The sequence below is a fragment of the Danio rerio genome, chromosome 21 (genome assembly GCF_049306965.1).
Source record: "Danio rerio strain Tuebingen ecotype United States chromosome 21, GRCz12tu, whole genome shotgun sequence".
NCBI lineage: Eukaryota > Metazoa > Chordata > Actinopteri > Cypriniformes > Danionidae > Danio > Danio rerio.
Window position 1 is genome coordinate 4,575,585 of NC_133196.1, and position 24,744 is coordinate 4,600,328.

The 24,744-nt window shown below is 36.3% G+C and overlaps 2 protein-coding genes across 3 annotated transcripts; one reads left to right on the top strand and one right to left on the bottom strand.

Annotated features, from left to right (window-relative positions):
* Positions 1 to 85: 85 nt before the first annotated feature.
* On the bottom strand, positions 86 to 6,727 carry nsa2 (NSA2 ribosome biogenesis homolog (S. cerevisiae)). Of its 2 annotated transcripts, none has more exons than NM_199568.2 (6): positions 6,534 to 6,727; positions 3,550 to 3,737; positions 3,320 to 3,470; positions 2,886 to 3,065; positions 653 to 845; positions 86 to 360 (listed from the first exon to the last, which is right to left on the bottom strand). In NM_199568.2, the coding sequence occupies exons 1-6, from the start codon at positions 6,534 to 6,536 to the stop codon at positions 293 to 295; spliced, it is 783 nt and encodes a 260-aa protein (NP_955862.2). In that variant the 5' UTR covers positions 6,537 to 6,727; the 3' UTR covers positions 86 to 292. The 2 variants fall into 2 exon arrangements, with proteins under 2 accessions (NP_955862.2, XP_073790350.1); XM_073934249.1 differs by having other exon boundaries at positions 3,550 to 3,885; positions 6,402 to 6,678.
* Positions 6,728 to 6,905: 178 nt separating this feature from the next.
* Positions 6,906 to 24,741, top strand: spout1 (SPOUT domain containing methyltransferase 1). The gene is given in 12 exon segments (NM_001004627.1): positions 6,906 to 6,988; positions 7,140 to 7,179; positions 7,734 to 7,853; positions 8,666 to 8,825; positions 9,493 to 9,582; positions 11,854 to 11,903; positions 12,000 to 12,130; positions 13,575 to 13,647; positions 17,799 to 17,897; positions 18,493 to 18,595; positions 18,670 to 18,817; positions 24,482 to 24,741. Coding segments are annotated over 12 exon segments (1,146 nt in total). The 5' UTR covers positions 6,906 to 6,931; the 3' UTR covers positions 24,557 to 24,741.
* Positions 24,742 to 24,744: the final 3 nt, after the last annotated feature.

Consider the following 24,744-nt stretch of genomic DNA (forward strand, 5'->3'; position numbering starts at 1 on the left):
TATAGCACATTGTGGGGGAAACCGGAGCACCCGGAGGAAACCCACACAGAAATATTCATGAGGAAAAACAATGCAATGACAAACGTTTGAAAATAAACAGCACTTTATTTCTGATCCACGTGAATCCGAATGCAAAGGTGAAACAAAACAAAACATCAGAGGTCTTCATATCTTCTCTTGCAATTTCAATATTCCCTGGATAATGACGATGATGATGGGGGTTTTCCAGAGAAAAGCACTTTCCAGCTGTACTCGGGGGCACAGTTCAATAATAAACCTTTCAGGGTCTCCGTTAAACCAGCAACACGGCATTAATACAGCCATCATTTTCTGGGTTATTCGTCACCTGGGCGTATTTACCTGAAACAAGATCACATTCCAGCTTTACTCCACAAAATACATCCCTATCAAAGTCACAATGTAATCAAAAATGACCATTCTTAGTCATACTGCCGTGTTTTGTTTTCAAATAAAGTAATCTTATAATGCCAAATCTTACATTACTTCTGACTGTGTTTGCCTGATAGTAAAAAACTCATATACACAGAGAATGGCTTGAGGGTGAGTAAATTATGGGGTCATTTTCATTTTTGGGTGATCTATTCCTGCAAGTACTGCACTGACAAAAGTGAACAGCCAATCAGAAGCTCACCCCAGATGACCTTTCCGCCCTGTGTGACCAATCCGAGCTCGCTGACGTTGACCTCGATGACCGTTCCCTTCGTGATGACCCCGAGTGTTGTGTACAGCGAGGAGGACGGGTTCTTCTTCACACCCAGGATGGGCAAACAGAATGTGGCCTTCAGTTCAGGGTGAGTGACGTGTGCCTTGTTAAACCGCAAACCCTGAAGACATTATTAATCACATGATCAAAAACCGTTAACAATAATATTTCAATTTTTCTTATACTATATAAATAATAACGACAATTACAAAAGAATTTATAAACCTTAGAAAATGTACACTATATGACAAAAAGTCTTGTTGCCTCTTCAAGTTCAAGGAAGAACAAATAATACCTTCTAGTTGATCATTTGGTATCATAAGTGGCTTATATGAAAGGTAAAGGCCTCTAGATTACACTTATTTGACCAAAATAAAATATGATCAGGCCTTGATTTTTACTTTTTTAATTAGGACAGTAAGGTCTGACTTTGCTTAGACAAAAGTCTCATCACTGAACAGAAATAATGTCCAGTATAGAATATAAAGTCCTGCTGCAGTGGAGACAGAATGAATATTGTGTCTGACTCCATCATGAGCTTGGAGGACTGCATCATACATCTCTGCACTGACTCACATCACTGATTAATAAAGTCATCTGGAATGGCAAAGAAAGCGTTCCTGCAGGACTCCCAGAGTTCATCAAGATTCCTTGGGTTCATCTTCAATGCCTCCTCCCTCATTTATCAATAATGTTCATGTCTGGTGACTGGGCTGGCCAATCCTAGAGCACCTTGACCTTCTTTGCTTTCAGGAGCTTTGATGTGGAGGCTGAAGTATGAGAAGGAGCGCTATCCTGCTGGAGAATTCACCCTCTCCTGTGGTTTGTAATGTAATGGGCAGCACAAATGTCTTGATACCTCAGGCTGTTGATGTTGATCATCCACTCTGCAGATCTCTCACACGCCCCCATACTGAATGTGACCCCAAACCATGATTTCTCCATCACCAAACTTGACTGATTTCTCTAAAAATCTTGGGTCCATGCAGGTTCCAGTGGGTCTTCTGCAGTATTTGTGATGATTGGGATGCAGCTTAACAGATGATTCATCAGAAAAATCCACCTCCTAACACTTTTCCAAATGATTAACTAGAAGTCAAGATATCATTTGCTGCTCTTACAACTGAGATCCATGACAAGACTTTTGTCAGGCAGTGTACACTCTGTTTCTTTAATTTACTTATTTAAAGTGAGTGGACAACTTAATTGGTGTATGTTGAATTCAGATTTGTTCATTTAAATTGGTAAAACAATTTAGGTAACTTAATTGATTTGTGTTGTTAAAACATAAAGGAGATGTGTGGAACCCTGCCTTTTTTTCAGTGTAATATACATTTACTCTTTCTTTGTATATTTTTTATTTATTGGCAAAAAGCAAACATGTACCACAAAAAAAAAACAAACAGTTAAAACATAAATTAATACCATAATAATAATAAAACAATAAAAATATCTAAATTACAAAAAACATTTATTCAAATATTTCTTTCTTTTTTGGAAAAGATCTAAATGTTTTGTTTTTATTTGTCCTTTTTTTTAAAATCAAAATTACATGGACTGATTTTTGTTGCTTTTTGTCACACACACACACCCACACACACATACACACGATTCAGATGTTGAAGGTTCAGAAATATTAGTAACAGATGGTACCAAATAAAATGATTAACATTAGAATAACGAAAAATAATAATAAAAAATAACAATAAAAATTAAACTCAGAAAACTAGACAAAATGTTTGAAAAAAAGGACAAAGATTGTGTTTACCACCAAAACATTTCAGTACAAATATTATACACTGATTAAAAAATATGAATTACTTATCGGCGCAAGAGCCTAGTGATTAGCGCGCCAACATATGGTGCAGTAGCACGTCAGGGCGTCCCGAGTTCGAATTCCAGCTCGAGGACATTTCTACTACCCTACCCCCATCTCTCTCTTTCTCTCCAACTTCGCTTCCTGTCTAAATACTGTCCTATCTAATAAAAGCAAAAAGGCAGAAAATAAATCTTTAAAAAAATAAAAAATTAATTAATTTAAAAATGTTTTAAGGCTAATGACCTAAAATTAAACCAATTTTTAAAAAATATTCAAAATAAATAGAAAATAATAGGATTTTTTGGGGAATATTATTGTTAGCGTGCATGTGTGATATTTTACCATAGGTCTGATGAAGCGCTCATATTTGGGCGGTTTGCGGGTGAAACCGTCTCCTACGAAGCAGACTTTGGTCACCATTCTCTTCCAGGCCTTTTTCTGTCTCTTTCCTGTTCGGATGACTTTCAGAACCTCGGTTTCACCCTGAGCTCGAACCTTCGGTAAAGGAACCTCCCACTTTCCCTACATTAAGAATAATAATAAAAACATTTATAAAGGATCATGTGACAGAAAACTAAAGCAATGACGTAAAATTCAGCTTTGTATCACAGGAATAAATTACATACAATATATTCGAACAGCACTTTTTTTTTTAAACTTTTGGCCTAAGCAAAAGACATTCCCTTTTCATTCAAGATCATTTTTAAAATCTGTAATTATTCAAAAAACATACAGCAGTGAAACATCATGATTCTGCCCTCTGATTGGCCACTTACAGCTTTCTCTTTCCTCTTCTGTTTGATCATATTGGACAGAACTTTGGCACGTGATTGGCCCTCTCGGTCCAGCAGGTAAGCAGGCACCGCCCCTTCTGGTGTTTTATCGTCATCCTTCTGTTTGCTCTTCCTCTGTTCGTGCATCTTAATCCTGCGACACAAACAAACAGTTTAGCGATACACACTCGATATTTCAGCCTAAAGTAACAGCAGTGGTGGGAGACTCTCACGTCTTCTTCATCTGGATCTTCTCAGCGTGTCTCTGCTTGTGGTAGAGTTTGGCTTTGAGGCCGATCATCTTCCTGGCTTTATGCGAGCGCTCGTGGGCTTCACGGCTCTCCTTCTTCCTCTTCTTCTCGTGGTGGTCCAGACGGTAGCCATGCCGCTTACGGTGTAACTCGATGTGCTCGTTCTGCGGCTGCACACAAATACACAAGTTCAGGAATAAGAATATTTGCTCTACATTTTGTTTTGATTTGGAAGTAGGTTCAGGTTTGTAATATTAACTTTTAAAGGGGACCTGTTATACCCCTTTTTATAAGATTTAAAATAAATCTCTGATGTCCCTAGAGTGTGTATTTGAAGTTTTAGCTCAAAATACCACACAAATAATGTTTTATAACTCTCTGAAACTGACCCTTTTAGACTGTGATGCTAATTGTGTGGTTTTGGTGACTGTCACTTTAAATTTAAATGAAATTGTGATCTTTTTAAAAGAGGGCGGAGCTACTAATGCCTGTGTGTCAGCACAATGGCAGATTCAAAAACAAGACAATGTTATATCTGTGAAAAACTGAAAAAATATATTAAAAAAATACAAACAAACACAAAAATGCAATGATAATAATCCTAATGATTAAAAACTTAATGTATGACTTTAAAAATAAATATTTTATTATCTTATTAATCAGAGAAATCCTTTCAAATGTATATTTTGAAATATAAATGTCTGTCTCTTTTAGGGGTGTCACGATTTCGATTTGAAATCGAAATCATTCGAAATTTATGCTCAATTTCGATTATCGAATCAAAAAATAGAATCGTCGATGCTGCCACGCCCCCATGTCACGTCAGCTTGGCTTGCCAAGCGGGAAAAAAACATTATATTTCCAGTGAGTTATGTTGACAACGTTCGTGTTGTCGACAAAAAAAAACACAGTTTTGCAAGCTCTGCTATGTACGTATTACGTACGGTTTTTAATATTTTTTTTTCAGATACAGTAGACCCGTCGACAGAGCTTAAACCCTCTCCTCTTTCAATGAAGTCGCGGGTGTGTAAGCATTTTGGATTTCCAGTGAGTTAAGTTGACAACGTTCGTGTTGTCGACAAAAAAAACACAGTTTTGCAAGCTCTGCTATGTACGTATTACGTACGGTTCGTCCGATAGACAACACCGGCATCGCGATCCTCCGCCCGCCCCCGTTGCAAATCCGCTCGCGAAAAGTACACACTCAGGCCCTGTTTACACTGTCTTTGTTTTTAAGTGGCATTTTAGAACGACAACGATTTGACATCCACAGTGGCGTGTAGCATTTCTGAGCAGTCCTCCTTCCTCTCTACCTCTGAAAATGCACATCACGTGACCACACAGACACAGACACACACACAGCCATGCGCTCGAGACAGCAGGTCCAGGCAGTCAGAGGACTGCTTCAATCTTTCACTCACATGTACTTAGTCATTTTAGCGAACACCTCAGATACTGTTGGCTGGTTCCTGTTGGTTGTGCGTCTTTTTTTACCAACGCCATTATAACGACACAAATCACTGCCTATTCACGAGTCCCGCAGAAAAAGTGATTGACAGGTGGTAATTATGTGTGTATCTTGCCTTTATTCATTTACTGTATGATTTGTTTATGGGTAAAACAAAGACCATGCAGGTCAGGTAGTTTAAACGGTAGGCTACAAATAATTAATTGGTCATTAATTAATTAATTATTCATAATCAAAAATCTAATCGAATCGTGACTTTAGAATCGAAAATGTAATCGAATCGAGGATTTGGAGGATCGTGACACCCATAGTCTCTTTTCTGGTAAATTCTTACTAAATAAATAATTCTCTTTTATTTGTACTGACACTTTTCCCCTTGTATTAAAACCAGGACAGACCAATAAAATGTGTTTATTATATTCAGCTTTTAATCATTTACCCAAATCAGAACGAATATACATTAGAATTAAAGTCCGAGTCCACTTCAACCCCACAATATTGTAAAGATAGTCATCCTGGGAATATGATTGTAGGTAACAAGTGTTACACATTACAAAGTCCAAACTAACAGCCAGACATCAACACACAGAGATAACATGCAATTCAACCAAGCTCTAAGACACTGACTCACTGGGCTTTATGATGACAATAAAACAACAGATGAATCATAAACATTACAAGTACCATTGTTATAGTATATATCATGAGTCGTAGTTCTTATTTTACATGAACACAAACATTCACATGCATTTTTGTATAATTTGTGTATACTATTACATATTATATAGTACTAACAATTCCCAACTTAGTATTTAGAAATATTAATGTATAAATTAAACAAAAATATAATCACGACACGTTCCATTTTAATTAAAACATCCCATTAAAAAGTATTATTTTTCATAGCGTGTTTTAATTATTTTGCTTCAATAAAATATAATAGTGAATAGCTTTTGATATAAATGACAATAAATGTATTTTATGATACATAATATAATAACAATAAATGTATTTGAGTGTAATATCTATCTATCTATCTATCTATCTATCTCAATTTATTAATTGCTTTATTGGCATATCAAATGTTACAAATGTATTGCCAAAGCATTTATAAAGTTTACGTAAAAAAAACGTACATGTATAATAAAAAAAACACAGTGAACACAGTAGATAATAGTAGAAAAAATAAATAAAATAACATATTTAAATAAAAATATTAATAATATATTATAAATCTTTCTTTTTATATTTCTATATATATATATATATATATATATATATATATATATAATGTATTTAATTTAAACATAAATACATTTATAAAAGTTAAACGAATAGTATTATTATAACATTTTATTAATTATACACACACATTTACTGTTATTATATACATTACATATGTTTCGAGCAAAACGTAAACACACACGCAGCCACATGTCAGGCAAACTCGCTCTAAACAAAGGTTTTTACACGACATTGACGGTCATTTTCTACTTACCATGATGAAGTCTGTGTTGTTAAAGTGTTTATGGAGCTACCAGGTGTTGTTTAATCCGCCGATCGGTGTTTATTTCTGATATTTTGATGGTTTAATTCGTGGCTCGAGCTCGCGATGTTTTTCACTCAGAGCCTCTTCTTTAGAGGAAGCGCGTCTTGTAAAATCCGCCGGTCGCAACAAATATATGAACGTCGATATCTGTAAACCTTTGACTACATTAAATATTTAAGACTCTATATATATACAATGTAAAAAATACATGACATACATATTTATTAAATAAGGAATTAAAGTTATTTCTGTAGCACAGCATTTATTTAACATGGAGTGCTAGGAACCAAACATTTTCCGTCTTTTTTTCTCTCAAGGTTCATTGTGAGTGTAACACACGTAACAGCATGGCTGATGAACCCTCAGAGAAGAAAAATAAACCAAACACACTCTCAAATAAAGAGGTTTGCGTGATTTTAACGTTCTTCAAATTACTGCACTCGTTATACATTTAAAAACTGTGATAACTAGCTTTAGTAAAACGTTGTTTTATGTTCAACTGATGATGTAAAATGTATGTAATGTTAATGCATGTTATAATATTTGCATTTGTAGGGCGAAGAGAGAAAAAACTGGAAGAAATGGAAAGAACAAAGTAAGTGAGGAAATACTGGTGAAGTTAATTTTAGAAATGGTGTTATTTGTGTGTGTGTGTGGTCAAAAAGAAAGATGAAATTCTGAGTTAAAATGGTAAATGGCACATGGTAAGATCACGTATTATCAGCAAGGCATGACTACATGTGTTTTTCTGTATATATATATATATATATATATATATATATATATATATATATATATATATATATATATATATATATATATATAATACACACACATTCAAAAAAACTATACAAAACTATTTTGTTACATAGATATTTAAATTTACATATTTACATTATATATTTAATTTCTTAATATAAATCAACTTTTTATCAAATATATGCGTGCATGTACACATCGCACACACACACATGCATATATTTCATGTCAAAACAAATGTTTATTTTGGTTGCGATTAATCAAGACTAGTTTAATCATTGCCCAGCTATAACAAATCTATCAAAGGCCTTTTAGCTACAAAATGTTATATAAACTTAAAACTCTTCCTGCTAAAAACTCATAAGGTCTTTCTGTATTTCTTTCACCTAGAGAAAGAAGAGAAGCGGCGACGAAAAGAGACCAAACTCATCCAGCAGCTGGAGAAACAGAAGCTGAAGAAAGAGGAGGAAAATCAACAGCAGGTTAAACAGGAAGAGAAGGAAAGTAAAGGTGAGACAGCACCTCAGAGCTCTGCACTGTGTGGACTAAATGCACGGATGACCAGGGGTCTGATTCATAAATTTGTGCAGAAACCTTCCTAAAAGTATAAATACGTATTATTTATATTAAAAGTATGATTTATTATTAATAATTTTATAACAGTTAACTTGTAAATAATGTCACCCTACACTAATTACTGAATACAATTTTTGTCATGTATTTTATTATGGATTACACCATTGTGCATGTAAGTTGAGTGTTAGTAAAAAACGAGGATATTTAAATTTCTCTGTGAACTATCATTTTAAAGGGGGCATGAATTGAGAAATTAAAATTCCCTTGTTCCTCTGAGGTATAAGAGTTTACAGTATTATAAAAACATCCTGTGAGTTTCAGAACTCAACACTTTGTTATTCCTCTAAAATCATCTGATATTAAAGGCAGAAACGACAGGTTCTGGAATGTTCTACTCTGTGATGTAATAGAATGGATAAGCTCCGCCTCCATAAATGATTGGAACCTACTTTAACTTAACCTGCCTGTTTAGCCCTGTTAATATGCAAAACTGTCAGCCAATCAGAACAGTGGGCGTTTACTTCTGAGTCTACAATTGGCCATGCCCATCCAAACAGACCATACTAATGAAAACCAGCACAGAAAACAGCCAATTACTTATAAATGATGATGTTTTGTGATTTAAACATTATAACTGGACCCCAGATAACAGTACTAATTAAAAGACTGAGGTAGTTCTTGACCCCTATAATATATTTCTGTATTGTGTGGATTACACCATTGTGCGTGCATGTGTGTGTGTTCAGGTCGTCTTTATACAGTGAGCGTGGCTCTGCCTGGATCAGTGATGGATAACGCTCAGTCTCCAGAGCTGCGGACGTATCTGGCTGGTCAGATCGCCCGAGCGTGTGCTGTTTTCTGTGTGGATGAGGTGGTCATTTTTGACGAGCTGGGAGAAGACGCAAAGTGAGCTGCTATTTTGACTTTGCTAAAGATTTGCTAAATCTGCTATTTACATTTTAGCTGCTATTTAGATTTTGGTTACATTTAATAATTGATTGTTTTTGTTTTTTGGTTAGACAGCAATGCTTCTTGACGAACCGTTTACTGATTTGCAAAACTTAATCCCCCGGTTTCACAAACTAGGTTTAAGGCTAGTCAAGATTAAATTGCATGTTTGAGCTGTCTCAACTCAAATAACTTGTGGAGAGATGTCTTAAATATGTCAGTGTCATTTTTGTTTTGTCTTCAGGTGCACACCAGTAATATTGTTTCAAGGCCATTTTTATAAATGTGTCTTAAATAGCCTAATTTAACTAAGGCCTTAAGGCTTAAACTAAGCCCTGTTTGTGAAACTGGGCCAATATGAACTAATTTAATTAAACAAATTTAATTCATTGTTAAATAAGAATTTGAATATATCAATAAAAGTTCTCCATCATGTATTTCTTTAACAAATGCTTCGTTTAAACTACATTTTATGTACAGCACTTGTGTGTATGGTAGCCATTGTGGTTGTTTGAAAGTGCTTTAGAAATAAAGTCCCAATGAGAAAAACCGTTCTGGAAAAAGGCAACAGAACTAATTCAGTCTAATGCAGTTCAAGCTTTAAAAGGTTTTCTTAATGTTTCAGGAGCGTTGAAGGAGAGTTTAAAGGTGTGGGTAAGAAAGGCCAGTCCTGTGTCCAGCTGGCACGCATCCTGCAGTACCTCGAGTGTCCACAGTGAGTGCCGCCACCATTCAGTTTAATTCAATTCATCTTCATTTCTATAGCGCTTTTACAATGTAGATCGTGTCAAAGCAGCTGAACATAGAAGTTCTAGTAGATTGAAACTGCTTCAGTCCAGTTTTCAGAGTTGAAGTTTAGTTTAGTTCAGTTTAGTGTGGTTTAATTTTCACTGTTGAGAGTCCAAACACTGAAGAGCTAATCCACCGATGCGCAGCTTCACAAGTCTCAAACCAAGCAAGCCAGTGACGAGAAACAAACTTCACCAATTGATGAAAGTGAAGGAAAAAATCTCAAAGTCACCATTACACTTCTGGTATCTTAAAGGGACAGTTCTGCCTTCATCTCATCCTCTACTTGTTTTAATCCTGTTTGATTTTCTTTCTTCTGTTAAACACAAATATATATACTGAAGATATACTAGAAAAAACAGCCATTGACATGCATAATGTTTTCTTTTCTACTATGGATGTCCTCAACATTCTTCAGAATATCTTGTTTTGTGATCAACAGAAGAAAGAAATATATTAAGTTTACAACCACTTAAGTGTTAGTAAATAACGAGGACCGGGCTCGAAATTGCGCCTGAAATTTTATCTATGCGACCTCAAAATATATTTGGGAGCATTTGTGCGAGTGTATAAAATTGTTGTGAGCGACCAGTTTTTACGGCAAAATGTTCACCACATGCGCGGATTCAGGAGACATTCAGGCAGAATGCATCTCTAAGCTCTTTGTCTGGACTTAAAATGCGAAACGCAGCGCTCAGGAATGGTTTAAAACAGTTGTCATGTTAACTTGCTGCAGTAAACAAAGCCAAGTCTGTAATGCTTGCCCCGCCTCCGCGCTCTTCTCATTGGCCCACTGCTCTAGCACTGAAATATCAGCTGTCAATCACTCAGTCAATGCCTTCTGACTTGGGATGACAGAGAGAGCTACTACCATAAAAAATTTAAAGCGCTGAAGATGAGAATGAAGATAACACTGACAGATTTAGTTTTAGAAACCATGGCATCTAAAGTTACAAATAATGACACATCTTACTAGTGATCATGTGCTGAATCTTAATCCACCATCTACACTTTTTCAAGAGTGGATAAAAGACTTCCGTTGGCTTACAGTCCGCTATGAAAAGTCTGTGGGATGGAATTTTCAGGTAACTGTTTGCCACATCTAGCACGAGAGCTTCTGTTTAATCCTTCATATAATCGCCAGATGCTGTCCGCCATGCAAGTGGCAGCTATGTCAAATTTAACATGTACATCATCGCAAACGGGTTTGCACTGATTAAACTAACATCACTACTCATAAAAAGACTGGTATTGCTATGAACATGACGTATGCATATAATAGGGTACAGTATATGTCAAAAGCATCAGTGCAATATCAGACAGCACCCGTGAGAACAGCACAGTTATACCGTTAACTGATTCATTCATTTCAAGCAGTGTGTGCAGGGCCGGTGAGCGCTCCGTGTATGCTTTGGTCAGTTATGTTATAAAAATCTATTTTCTTGTGATAACGGGATTTCGTTGAGACATATTTTCCTTACGCTGGCATGAATATAATTTTTGCTTGTTAATTTGATTACTGTTGATTTCAAATGCAATAAATATGTTTGTATAAAACTTGTAGTAACGTTACTTATAATTGGTGGGTGCGACTAAAATTTGGCTGATGTGCCTACATTTTTAAAGTTAGGAACAGCGGTATTACCAAGCAAAAAGGTTCATTTTGAGCCCTGGAGGATATTTAAATTTCTCTGTGAACAATCATTTTAAAGGGGGCTTGAATTGAGAAACCAAAATTCCCTTGTCCCTTTGAGGTATAAGAGTTTACAGTATTATAAAAACAACCTGTGAGTTTCAGAACTCAACACTTTGTTATTCCTCTAAAATCATCTGATATTAAAGGCAGAATGACAAAATGACAGGTTCTGGAATGTTCTACTCTGTGATGTAATAGAATGGATAAGCTCCGCCTCCATAAATGATTGGAACCTACTTTAACTTTACCTGTCTGTTTAGCCCTGTTAATATGCAAAACTGTCAGCCAATCAGAACAGTGGGCGTTTACTTCTGAGACTACAATTGGCCACGCCCATCCAAACAGACCATACTAATGAAAACCAGCACAGAAAACAGCCAATTACTTATAAATGATGATGTTTTGTGATTTAAACATTATAACTGGACCCCAGATAACAGTACTAATTAAAAGACTGAGGTAGTTCTTGACCCCTATAATATATTTCTGTATTGTGTGCAGATATCTACGGAAATTCTTCTTCCCGAAGCATCAGGATCTGCAGTTTGCTGGTGAGCAACACACAAAAAATAACAATGATTCTTCTTTAAAGGTGATTGTAGTGTGCATTCGGTTGAACTGTGTGTGTGTGTGAATGTGTTTTAAAGGTCTGTTGAATCCTCTGGACAGCCCTCATCACATGCGCATTGATGAAGAGGCGGAGTTTCGAGAGGGCGTGGTTCTTGATCGGCCAGTCAAAGCAGGAAAAGGCTCCTTTGTCAACTGCGGCATGAGGAAGGTGTGTGTTTGCATTTATCCTGCTTTGTGTGTTTAGAAAATTGTGTTAATTGTAAATTTGAATTATTGTAATTGTATTTTTAATTGTAGTTTAATGTAAATGTAATTAGTTTCAAGTAAATTCTAACAGAATGGATTTTTTATTTATTTTTTTTAATAGCAGTGAACATGACGATTATAATTAATAATGACAACAAAAGTATATATTTTTATTTATAATGTTTTTTTTGTATTTATGGGGAATTCATTGTGTCTTGAGGAATTTCTGATGAATGTATACTCTCATTTATATGCTTATTTAAGCGATTTCAGTATTATTATTATTATTATTATTATCATCTATTGTAGTATCACCCATACCTTTGACATTATTATCAGGTATGTGTGCTTTGTTATATAAAAAAGTCACCCTGTGTAAATGCAGTCAGAGATGAGAGTGGATAGATAGAGGGTTGATTTATGGAAGCAAGGCCATAAGGACACCTGCGTTCTGTTCTGTAACTCATGATAAGGCACACCTGCACGTGCGCCCACACTCATTTGTAATGACTTATAAAAAGTATAAGTACCCGTGAACTTCAGCTGAACATACAGCTGACAGCTCAGTGGACAGTGAACAAGATATATTGTTGAGCGTTATTACTTTTGAAACAGGAAGAAAAGACCTTGGCTGCGTCCGAAACCGCCTACTACTCAGTAGGTACTGTATTTTAATTTAAACGTACTACTCGGCGGTTAGAAAAATACGTTGTATAATGTGAAATGTATGAATGTAATTCGGACGTACTACATCTGCCATTTTGTCATGGTCACGTGACCTACCTGCGTCAGTTGCGTCGCTTCACTTCCACATATGAATTCTCACGCAGGGCATTATGGGATAGCGCAGCGTGCATGGGATGCGCACTCCAGAATCTCGCCGGAAGTAGTAAGTCATCCGGGTACTTCTCGCAAACTGATTTTCGAATTCTATGAATTCAGACATACTACTCTGCTCGCATACTGATTTTAGTGTACTATATAGTATGGAAGTATGCAGTTTCGGACGCAGCCCTTAACTGGACATAGGTAGAGGACCCCTGAAAGACCCTGAGATTCTATTGGTGGAGGACACCTGAGAGATTTGAGATCCTAACAGTGGAGAAGCTAAGGGAGATGTGTAATGTGTAAATTTGGGTGGAGTATTAAGACAAAGAAGTGTATTTAAACTGTGTGCTAGCCTATACTCATCAGACACTCGAACGACCTGTCTCTGCTGTTACTAATGCTGTAACAATAAACTGCTTTGCCTGAAGACTTAGGAGATCTTAGACTTTGCCATTTTTTTTTTGAGAACTTAGAATATTTTGCAGACCAGAATCTTTTTTCCACAATCTTTTTTTTCTTTTTTCCTTGAATTCTTTGCTGCACAAGAAATGACCTCAGGCTCTTTGCTGTGTTCACAGGAAGTTCAGATCGATAAACAGCTGAAAACGGGACTGAGAGTGACCGTACAGCTCAACGAGAGCCAAAACAAAGGTGCGCAAAATATTCTAAAACTACAAACATATTTTGTTACCTAAAACAAAGAATATAGAAAAATCTATTAAAGTAAATTACAGTAGTTATTCGGTGATGATAAAATAAAATGTTTCCATTTTAAAATAATAATTTTGAAAAGTTTTATTTTAATTTGTTGCTGTTTTGCTGTATGCACGTTTAGACTTTGCATTATTTTTTTTTAAATAAAAAAAGATTTACTATTTAATTGGTTTTATTTTATAATAATAATTTAATAATTGTTTGTAAATAAATTGAAAACGTTTGATAAGTGTTCGTGCGAGCAAAAGAAACCAGGTGAATAGCGAATGAGAGGATGATCAGGCACATGGTGAGAAGATTAACTCTCCTTTTATCTATAGTTACCTCGGGCCTCATGTATCAACGCTGCGTACGCAAAAAAACTTTGTGTACGCCAGGGGTCCGTTCTTCGTACGTGGATTACTCAGTTAGCTGGATTTGGATGTTGACGATTTGACACGATCCAGGATCGTTTCGTTCTTCAAAGCTGATCCGAGAGTTGTTGTCATAGCAACAGTTCTGCTAGCTTAAACCTGATCGGGAGCAGGTTCAATTCATATAAACAGGATTAGATCGGCTCAGTTCAAGCAAAGATAATACAGAAAGTATGTTCTGAATTCTTATATTTTCTTACAGTAGTAGTTATATACACTTGGGAAAATGGTACATATTTTTTAACTACATATATAAAGTTATAGTCATTAATAAAATAAATAAAGTTATACATATTAATAAAACTTATGCAATCTGCACCCTCGAAATGAAAGTACAAAGACTGCCACCTGGTGCAAAGAGAAAACTTATTGATATGAACTTTTTAGATCGCTTTAGTACAAATTGTGTATAATAGAAATGCACAATATGTGACTTTTTTAAAGCAATAATACATTTATGCAGTCATAAAGATGTTTTGATAGTTAATATGCCAGTGATTTGATGCTTCACAAAAGTCGCAGACGCCTTTACCAATATGAAAATGCTTTTGTAAACAACCAGTTATTCTTTACACCGATTAAAAAAACGGCTACTATAATAAAGAAAATCTTTTCTAAATGTGGAACTAAATACATTGATTTGCATTGAAATACATGATGAATACTCTTGACACATGAAAGTGTAAAGCCTGCAGCTCACAACAAATGGGAAGGTTATTGCGTGTCATATTTAACAAGCCGTTTACTGCTAATTTGATGTAGCCTAATTTTGCTCACATGGATAATTGAATATTAATCAGATGCTGTGCCATCAGCCAATCGTTGCATTGCTGATCATGATTTCGAGGATCGATAGATCTGTCCTTCACAACACGCAGCGATCTCAGATCAGTTAATCCAGACATTCTAATCTGATTCGCGAACTTGTTTGAAGAACCAAATTAGTGAGAGATCAGTTGTCAAGATTAAAAGATCCAGGATCTGCCAAATTATCTTAGATCATTTAAGCAAGGTACGAAGAACGGACCCCAGGTTTCATGCTCAGAATCGCACACGTTTGGATTTACTAACGATGAACTGAACGTGGGAATGTGCGCAGCTCCACGCCAGCTATTTTTTCTGGATTCGAACCGAGTTCATGCTTGAACCTGTCAAAGCATGTTGCCATGGATTTAACGAGCTGCACCACTTAGGATGTTAAAGACGCTGCAAAATTTTACACCTATAGATGGCACTATTTCTATTTAATCCACTCTGTGCGATGTTCAGACCCAACTGTGTTAACCGCATCAGCTAAACTCTCCCCACTATAAAAAAAAAACTCTCCCCACTCTATTTTTTCTTTTGTTATTAATTCCGGAGGACAAACTTGCAAATAAAATTGTTTTTCTCCGGCATCACCCTATATATATATATATATATATATATATATATATATATATATATATATATATATATATATATATATATATATATATATATATATATATATATATATATTAGGGGTGTAATGATACACAAAAGGCACGGTTCGGTTCGGTTCATGGTTTTGGAGCCACGGTTCGGTTCGGTTTCTGTTTGCTGTGGGGTTAGGGTTGATGTCATGTTAACAGCAATGCTAAGGGACAATTCACTTAATAACAAGAACATCCTAACTTTTTTCTTTATTAACTTTGTCATCGCATTTTTATTACAGTCAGGATACCCGAGTAAACAACTAGAATTAAATAAATACCTCCAATATAGACTAGTCAGAAAAAAAACTATTCTCTTTAGTGCAGCCATCTTAACTAAGTAAACTAAAATTAAATAAATAACTGCAGTGTAGACTAGTAAAATATCTTCTTTAAAAACACCATAATATCCACATTCTCCGATGAGAGGCTTGATCGCTGTGCAGACACAGACGCTCATTTTTAATTATATGGTTTCATTTAGATAGATAGGTTTCCGTTTAAATTAACGAAAAATATACATATACTGTGTTTGTAAAGTGTTTATTCATGACATATTCACCAGTAAAATACATTGCGGTTGTGTCTGAAACTAATGTTAGGGTTGTAGCCGGCTGTATGTTTGCCTCCCGATCTCTCTCTCTCTCTCTCTCCCGCTCCCTCTATGCCGGTCATTTATGTAGGTCCGCCTTCATGACAGCTGATGCCTGTCATTTCTGTATGCCCGCCTTTTTGACAGGTGATTGGTCAGGAGACCGATCTATCATCATTTGGCAACGCAGCTCGGGAATGTAAAAAGCATGTCAGGAAGAGCGGGAGAGAGAGCGCTTTTTCCTTTGATCTCGTTTTTCGTGTATTTTTCTGACATGATTATGATTTTCGTTGTTTTTGCTTAACTTTTGTTTGGGTAAAATTATTTTGCATTACTTTTGCCCACTTTAAGAAATTTTGTGAGGTTTGTACATTTTTACTTCAATTGATTTGTATATTATCCGCTCCTTCCCGACAATATAGCATTATCTCCTCAAGTTCAGTCTTAGTGTAAGGTGGATAGGGAAAATGTCATACGATTTCCATTTTGCAAACACAAAATGTATTGTTAAAGACATCAGGTAAGAGGTGAAGGTCATCTTTGTTTATTTTATTCAGTATAGGGAAGAATGCGGCGCACGGCGCTCAAGACCTTTTTTTTCTTTTCATCAGTTTTAGCGAGGTAAGAGGGGTTATTCATGAGTTAGAATTGTTTTATTATATTTATTTCTTTTGTTTGTCTTCACTATCACCCCCTTGCTCGAGTTTAACTAATTTTTGTTTGATACTTTTGTTTGAATTTGTTACTTTATTATATTATTTTTATTAGTGTAAATATTTCTCTTTTTTTGTATATTTGGGCATTATTCTGGTTTTACTTTTGTACATTAAATAACTTTTGTTGGCAGTTCTGTTGCTTACACCCTCACATTGTGAAATTACCACACTTTTTAAATGTTTTTCCTTACAAGTAAGTTTCGTGAAACAGTTAAGACAGACAGGCGTGCGCTTTGTCTACGACACGAATTCTATTCCTGTACTCAACTGGAAAACCAAAATGTTTCCACACAGATGACTTAAATGTGTCTAGGGGATCTGCAATCTCAGAACTATGTGAAGCAGCCATCCTGCGTCCAGTAGTAACGAGTGTGATGCTTACTCAAGTCACATGACATAACATGCACTAAAATACTAAATTTAGAATATAATATTTAGAACAAATTCTCATCATTACTAAAACAATTTAATCAAATATGATATTAAAGATGTGTTTAAATTGGTTCAATTAGTTAGAGACAAGTGACGTCAACCTCAACAATGGGCAGCAGGGGGCGTGAGAGTACCGCGGTACGCCACGAGAGTTTCGCGATACGTATTGTGGTTGGTGTATTGCGATATTTCGGTTCGATTTTAATATCGTTACACCCCTAATATATATATATATATATATATATATATATATATATATATATATATATATATATATATATATGAGCAATTCCATGCAAACATCAACCTTGCCATTAAAAAAAATTTGTTTTCACCAAAATAGTGAAACCGTTTCTATGTTTTTTTTTGTGTAAGCAAATATCCAACAATATATATATATATATATATATATATATATATATATATATATATATATATATATATATATATATATATTAAAACATGTGTGTCTGTGTTTCAGATGGAAGAGTGTATAAAGGTGTGGTTGTTGCTCCTCACATCCCCAGGACTGAAGCTGGACTCTACTGGGGATACAGCGTCCGACTGGCCTCCTGTCTCAGTGCGTTATTTCCCTCCATGCATCTGTGTTCACTTATTTTCACTCTTTTTAAAATGTGTCTTTTATGCATGTGTATGTGTTTGTGTGTGTATATCATGCGTTTATTGTTGTATATTTTGCCTATTGTATGTATTGTTGTTTATTATGAGCATGTCTTTGTTTTCATCTGCCTTTATTGTGTCTGTGTGTTTATTGTTTGTGTCTGTGTGTTTATTATGTGTTTGTTTGTGTTTGTGTGTGTTGTATGCGCATGTGTATGTTTGCTTATAGTTTGTGTGTCTGCATTGTGCTTGTGTGTGTTTGTTGTTTGTTAGTGTGTGTGGCTTGTTTTATTGTATGTGTATGTGCATGTATATGGATTTTTATTGTGTGTGTGTTTGCTTATTGTTTGTGCGTCTGTGTATTGTGCAAATATGTGTATAGTGTTTATTGTTTGTGTGTGTGTCTTATTTTTGTGTTTGTTTGTTTGTGTGTATTGTGTGACTTTATTGTGTTTTTTTTTTTCATTGCCTTATTTTGTTGTGTCTTTTGTTTGTTCGTTTGTGTATGTCACTGTTTTGCACATCTTTATTGTGTGTTTATTGTGCGTGTGTAGGCGCTGTGTTCTCTGAGTGTCCGTATAAAGAGGGTTATGATCTGACCATCGGGACCTCAGAGAAAGGACAGAACACAGATCATGTGACTCTCCCAGCCTTCAGGTCAGTTTCTGCTGTGTGTTCATGAGTGTGTGATCATGAGTGTATCCTGTAACCTGTGTGTGTGTGTCCGTCAGGCACATGCTGGTGGTGTTTGGAGGTCTGCAGGGTTTAGAGGCCAGCGTTGATGCGGATGAGAATCTGACCATCAGTGACCCCAGCGTGCTTTTTGACCTTTACCTCAACACATGTCCAGCACAGGGCAGCCGCACCATCCGCACAGAGGTCAGAGAATCAATTCAGTTCATCTGTACTTATTGTACTGTGTAAAAGTGTCAAAGCAGCTTAAATCATGGGGTTTAAACTAGGGATGCACCGATATGGATTTTTTGGCCGATACCGATAACCAGGGTCAGACGGAATCTGCGGAAGTTTTTTGCTATTTATGCAGAGAATTTTGGTAAAAATCTGCTGATTTCTGCGTATTTATTTTGGGAGTTTCATAACTAAAACCTTAATGTGTGAAATAAAAAATAATACCCTTTTAACTTTTATTTAATGTTTAAATTGCAAATCCAACGTTTTGGTAAACAAATCAAGTCTCTCATATAATATCTCTACTAAAAGACAGAAAATATTACTGTACAAACTGCATTGTGCATAAATCAGATGCACATTTTCATATTAGTCAGTAATACTACTGTAATTAATTAATAAACTGAATAAATATAGATTTACACATGTTTACTCAAGTAAAATAAACAGAATTAATGATGGGCTGGAAACTTTGCGCGCACAGATTCCGTGTGGGCCTACCGATAACCGATAATTCTTCAGACTTGGAGGCCGATAGCCGATATGTATAGGCCGGTAATTATAAATATTTCCAAATGTTATATTTTTATACAGCAAACTTCATAAAAGATTGAACTGCTCTTATGAACTGAATTGACCTTATTCTAAAATGCGAAAGTGCGCCTGTTTTCGCGATTGTCTTAGAAATTCCGATTCAGTCGCCTATGGGAGAAATGACTAGGAATAATAAACGGCAGAAAATGGTCAAGCTACTTGCTCTACAAACAAATGTTTGCATTACTATATAGACCAAGTAGAATAATATAATAAGGAACTATCAAATTGCAACATCGAGCAGCGTAACAAGCAGTTTTTAACGTCAAAAAATGAATTGAAGTGAATGAAACCGGAAGTCTTGAGCCAAAAAGATTCAAATGGCAGCGCCCGCTCGTCGGTGGAGAATAAGGTGAATAGTCTATACTCAAAGCAAAAGAGACCTATATTCACGATTTCACACAAATCAGCATGCAAAAAATACATTATTTTATTTTCTTCATGGCAAACTAACATGCAACTTGACTGTTGCAACAAAATAATAGGTTAAATAACAAAATGGGATTTAATCAACAAGCACGTTAAATATATTTTAAATAAGATGAAAATCAAAGAGCCAAGGACTGAAACCAGCTCATATGTTCTTGAATAATACGTGTTACAGTGATGTACACATGTACAAATATGTCATGTTCGAAAAAGCCTTTTTTAGAGGTGTTTTGACAGTTCTGAGCCACAGAAAGCTAGATGGATAGATTCATCCTATTTGGCGTTTTAGATTCTTTTGATTACATGCAGCTGCTTGTCAATCAGACAGCACTTCTGTGTTCGTTCTTGCTCGCGGGGAAAATTATTGGTGAAAAGTTTATGATAAACTGCTGTGAGTTTCACTCAACTGCGGCTGCAGATTTGCCCTCGGAGTCAGATTTTGATTCAACACCTGATCATTGAGCTCAGATGACTTTATGATAAACACAGAGAATAATAAAAAGACAGAATGTGCGGCGAGTTTATGCTGGATTCAGTGACCGGCACATCATAGGCTCTCCTCCGTGCTGCTGTTTTGAAGTTTGTCAGATCAGTGTGTGTGTGTGTGTGTGTGTGTGCTCAGTGACAGCTCTCACGCGCACTCGTTATAATCAATATGAATATTCCAATCAAACTGAATACAATCTTACACTAACAACACATGGCAAGCAACGCGTTCATAATAACAAATAATCATATTAGATTAATAACAGCCCTGCTGTTTAGCACGTGTGCAAGGGTTTTGTGTGTGTGTGTGTGTGTGTGTGTGTGTGTGTGTGTGTGTGTGTGTGTGTGTGTGTGTGTGTTGTTGAAGCGGAGAGGGAGACACAGAAAAGAGAAGCGGTATTTTCGCAATGAGACTGTTTATTAGTGGTGATTGGGCCAAGTTACATGTGTCCTCGCCTATTCACCGGCTGCAACGAAAAGAGAAGGAAGTTCACCCCGAAACTTATATTATTCGGCCCTGGAGTAATAAGTGAATCTCCCCTGCTATCTCTTACACAACAAATAGACAGAGCAGGAAACGCTTATTACATATGTAATATTTTTTCCTGAGGCGATTTGATGCAAAATACACAATGACACTCAATCAAACACATCTACAATGATACGGAACATGGTTACTTACTGAGTTATTAACGCACAGCAATACCACACGAAGAAAGGACGGACTTTAAAGGAATAAACAGAGTGAGGAGAGATCCATTATAGTGCACTGAACAAGTGTGAACATGTTCCGCCCACGCGTGCGCGAGGCAGGCAGGTCTGTACAATTACGTAATTTATCGGCTTAAAGATATCGGCCTAATTTAGACATCAGATCGATAACGATAATCTTAAAAAATAGCATTTATCCTCTGATAACGATATGGCCCCCGATATATTGTGCATCCCTAGTTTAAACCATAGACTGTAAAAGATAAGGATGTAGTATCAGTCACGTCACCCATAGGTTTCTGAAGAACGCAAAAGAAGCTGCAAGTCGGTGTGGCCAACCGTTACCATTTTGTTTACGAGTCATCACACCGACCGTGGGATACCAAACAAGGGCAAAGAGGTGGAGCATGAGCAAAGCTACAGATGCCTGCTTGCATTTTGCTTAGGCAGGCTTTTCTATGGGAGAAACTCTAAATACGTCATTACCAGCCACTCGTTTGTGTTCTGTCCACATGTGCTTGGTTGTACACTATATCAACAAAGTGTTTAGTCTTTTAAAAACAATGTTGTAATACATTGAGCCACTAAGCATTCTAGTAAATGCAAGGCTATTTATGAAATCAAGGCATAACACTGTATGGCAACGTTTAAGATAATAATAATAATAATAATAACCTTTATTTATCCAGGTAAGTCAATTGAGAACCAGTCCTCATTTACAGTGACGACCTGGCCAAGAGGCAACATGAAAAGCAGATGCAGTACAAAGCAGTAGGGACACAATACAATAACAATTTCACAAATGCAGATCATAACAAATAAAACCAACTAAAAACAAGCACTGTAATCTTGAACTATTGACTGGATTGAATTATTAAAAGACGATAGTGGAGTGAAAGTGCTGAGCTTCAAGGTCTGCAGCAGGTGATTCCAAGCATCAGCAGAAAACTGAAAAGAGTAGCGACCAAATGAAGTGCAAACTTTGGGTATGCAAAGGTTAATGAAATTGCTAGAGCGCAGATTTCGACGCGTTTCCTGAATGTTAAGAAGTGACTGTAAAAATAGTGGAGTTTTTCCCAATTGGAGTTTTGTAAATTAACAGAAACCAACAAATATGTCGACGATGTCAGATTCTGGAGTGCATTACAGCTCTAAAGAAAGATAAATGATCTTAAATAAACAAATACATCCAGGGTTCAACGCTAAGGATTTTTTCTACTGGCCCGATCGGACCGGTGGTTCAGATTTTTACTTGCCCTGCCAATATTTTCACTTGCCCCACCAAAAAAAAAAGTAATATTTCTAGCCACAAATTTTAAAAAGTGTCAATGTTTGTAAATTTAGAATTTAAATATTTAAAAAATATTAATGAATGTGTAATGAGGAAATTTCAAAGTGTTATGCAAACAAAAGTAGCAAAATGTGCAGCTATTTTATTGCAAAACAAAAGGTGGCTGACCTGCCAAACTGACGGCAAACTGTACAAAACATCACTTCATTTTTTTAGTCGTGGTGTACCCTCGTAAATGTCTGCTTTCAAGACGAAAGAAACAAATGTTTTCCTTTAGCATCATCACTTGATGTTGCCGCCATGTTGCTGTCTCTTCGCTGTACTGGTTGTAACAAAACAAATAAATAAAAATAACATGCTCTCAACATCCAATCAGATCAGAGGAACCGAGAATCATTTGAAGTAGCATTTCAAGGCTTAAAAAAAAACACATACTGTTTCTCGATTCTGACGGCACGCAATTGACAAATAGTCACAGGCAAATTAAACTTAAGTGACAAGGCATCAGTGGCCCGATCGGGCCAGTAACGATCCTGTCTACTGTGCCTAGCATCTCACACGCTGGGCCCGGGCCATTGGGCAGTCCTTATTGTTGAGCCCTGACATCTATAGACATGGCATATAAGTGCATAATTTCACTCAGCTGGGAAATGGAGGACACGTGAATGGTTTGTGAGCACAATTAAGTGCACACAGCATGCCATGCCATCTGAAATAAAATTGCAGGATATAATTCCAAAAGGTAACTGATTGTGTAAAGCCTCATAAAACAACACTAAAATAAGATGTATATGCCGAGTTCAGTGGCTAATCAGCCGGAATCAGCTGAGGTGACAAAACAGCGAGCAGCGAGACCTAGCTGTCAATCAAGTGGCCACGCCCTTAATTATGCAGACTTAATAGCCCCTTTCACACAGTGATACCGGTAAATATATGGAAAATTTCCAGAACGACTTTACCTGTAAATTCAAAAAAGCGCTGTTCACACAGGCGAGGATGTTACGGTAATTTTCTGGAAAAGAGCATTCACACATCCATTCCAAATAGCCGGTAAATTCTGACATCATTAACAAGAAATGAGCTCTAAACGGCCGCGCTTGTGTTTGTAAACATTTGACTACATCACAAACTCTGTGGATGGAGAAGAATTGTGAACAACTTCGATGAAAACATATAGAGAAACACTTCGCATGTCGAGATGTACATGATATGTGTGTGCTGGCGCTCATGGGCTGTTTCACGGGCACACGCAAAGCTTGAAGGTAAACAAACAACAGCTTATCATAAGCATCTTATTGATAATTATTTACACAGTTGGCATGAAGATGAACATGTAAACGTTATCTGACTAACATCTAGCAGCTAAATGTGTCTGGGAAAATATTTAAAGGCTTTTATTCTCCTAAACCGCGCGGACGGGAATGCGTCTGACTGTTCTGATTGGCTAAAGCAGGCGTCTCACGTCAGCACGTTTTAGACATGCAAGCGCTTTATCCGACAATCTTCCTTCTGTGTTCACACAGCGCAGCATTCCGGCAAATTACTGGTAATGTGACAACTTCTCTTTCCGAAAATAGCCAGAACGAATTTAGGGGTATTTTCAAAAAGGGCCTGTTCACGCATACACACATTTCCGGGAAATTGCAGGTAATTTTCCGGAGAGGTCTGTATGTGTGAAAGGGGCTATTTTAACTTAATATAAACTAAACGGATGAGTTATAAACAAATTCACCCCTCTCACAGTTGTCATGAAGGGTAATATTACCTATCTGCACCAAAATCGTTCTTTGTACCAGGCTGTAAACACTTTTTTTTCCTGCTGTAAAGTTGGCCATTTTAACAGTGGTCTCAGTAGAAATCAGCTTTATTATGGAGCCAGGACTAGCGGAGTTTCGATGAATTGCAGTTTGAGTTACATATTTGCTGCACCAGGGAGAGCGGGAGGTTGCTGCTTGGCAAAAACGTATCAGAAATTTAAATCAAGTAATAAGATAATATTTATCATTCATAACATTTGAATCCTGATCCTCACATGAAAAATGACAATACAAATCATACAATTAAATGCAGTTGTATTTAAATAAGCAAAGTTCATGGTAAAAATGGTTTTGTCTTGCAAACAGGAGGCGCTATTGATCAGTTTGTCAGGACTCCGACAGAAAATCGCATCTACATTTCCAGACCCACCCACAGGATGACCAACAGAAAGTGCATCTTAATGGACCACAGGAAGTGCATCAACAGGTTGAGCAATCCAGACTAAATCTGCACTGTAAAACTGCTTCCTATTCAATGTACATTTTTTGAATCATTTCATATTGACCTTTTATCGAAATATTAATGTATAAAAGTTGTTTGCAAACATAAAAACCACAAAACTGGAGCC

Coding starts and splice junctions, on each gene's coding strand:
- nsa2 (NM_199568.2), bottom strand. Junction 846..2,885: donor AGCGCTTCATCAGACCTATG/GTAAAATATCAC, acceptor TAATGTCTTCAG/GGTTTGCGGTTTAACAAGGC. Junction 361..652: donor GGGCGGAAAGGTCATCTGGG/GTGAGCTTCTGA, acceptor ATCTTGTTTCAG/GTAAATACGCCCAGGTGACG.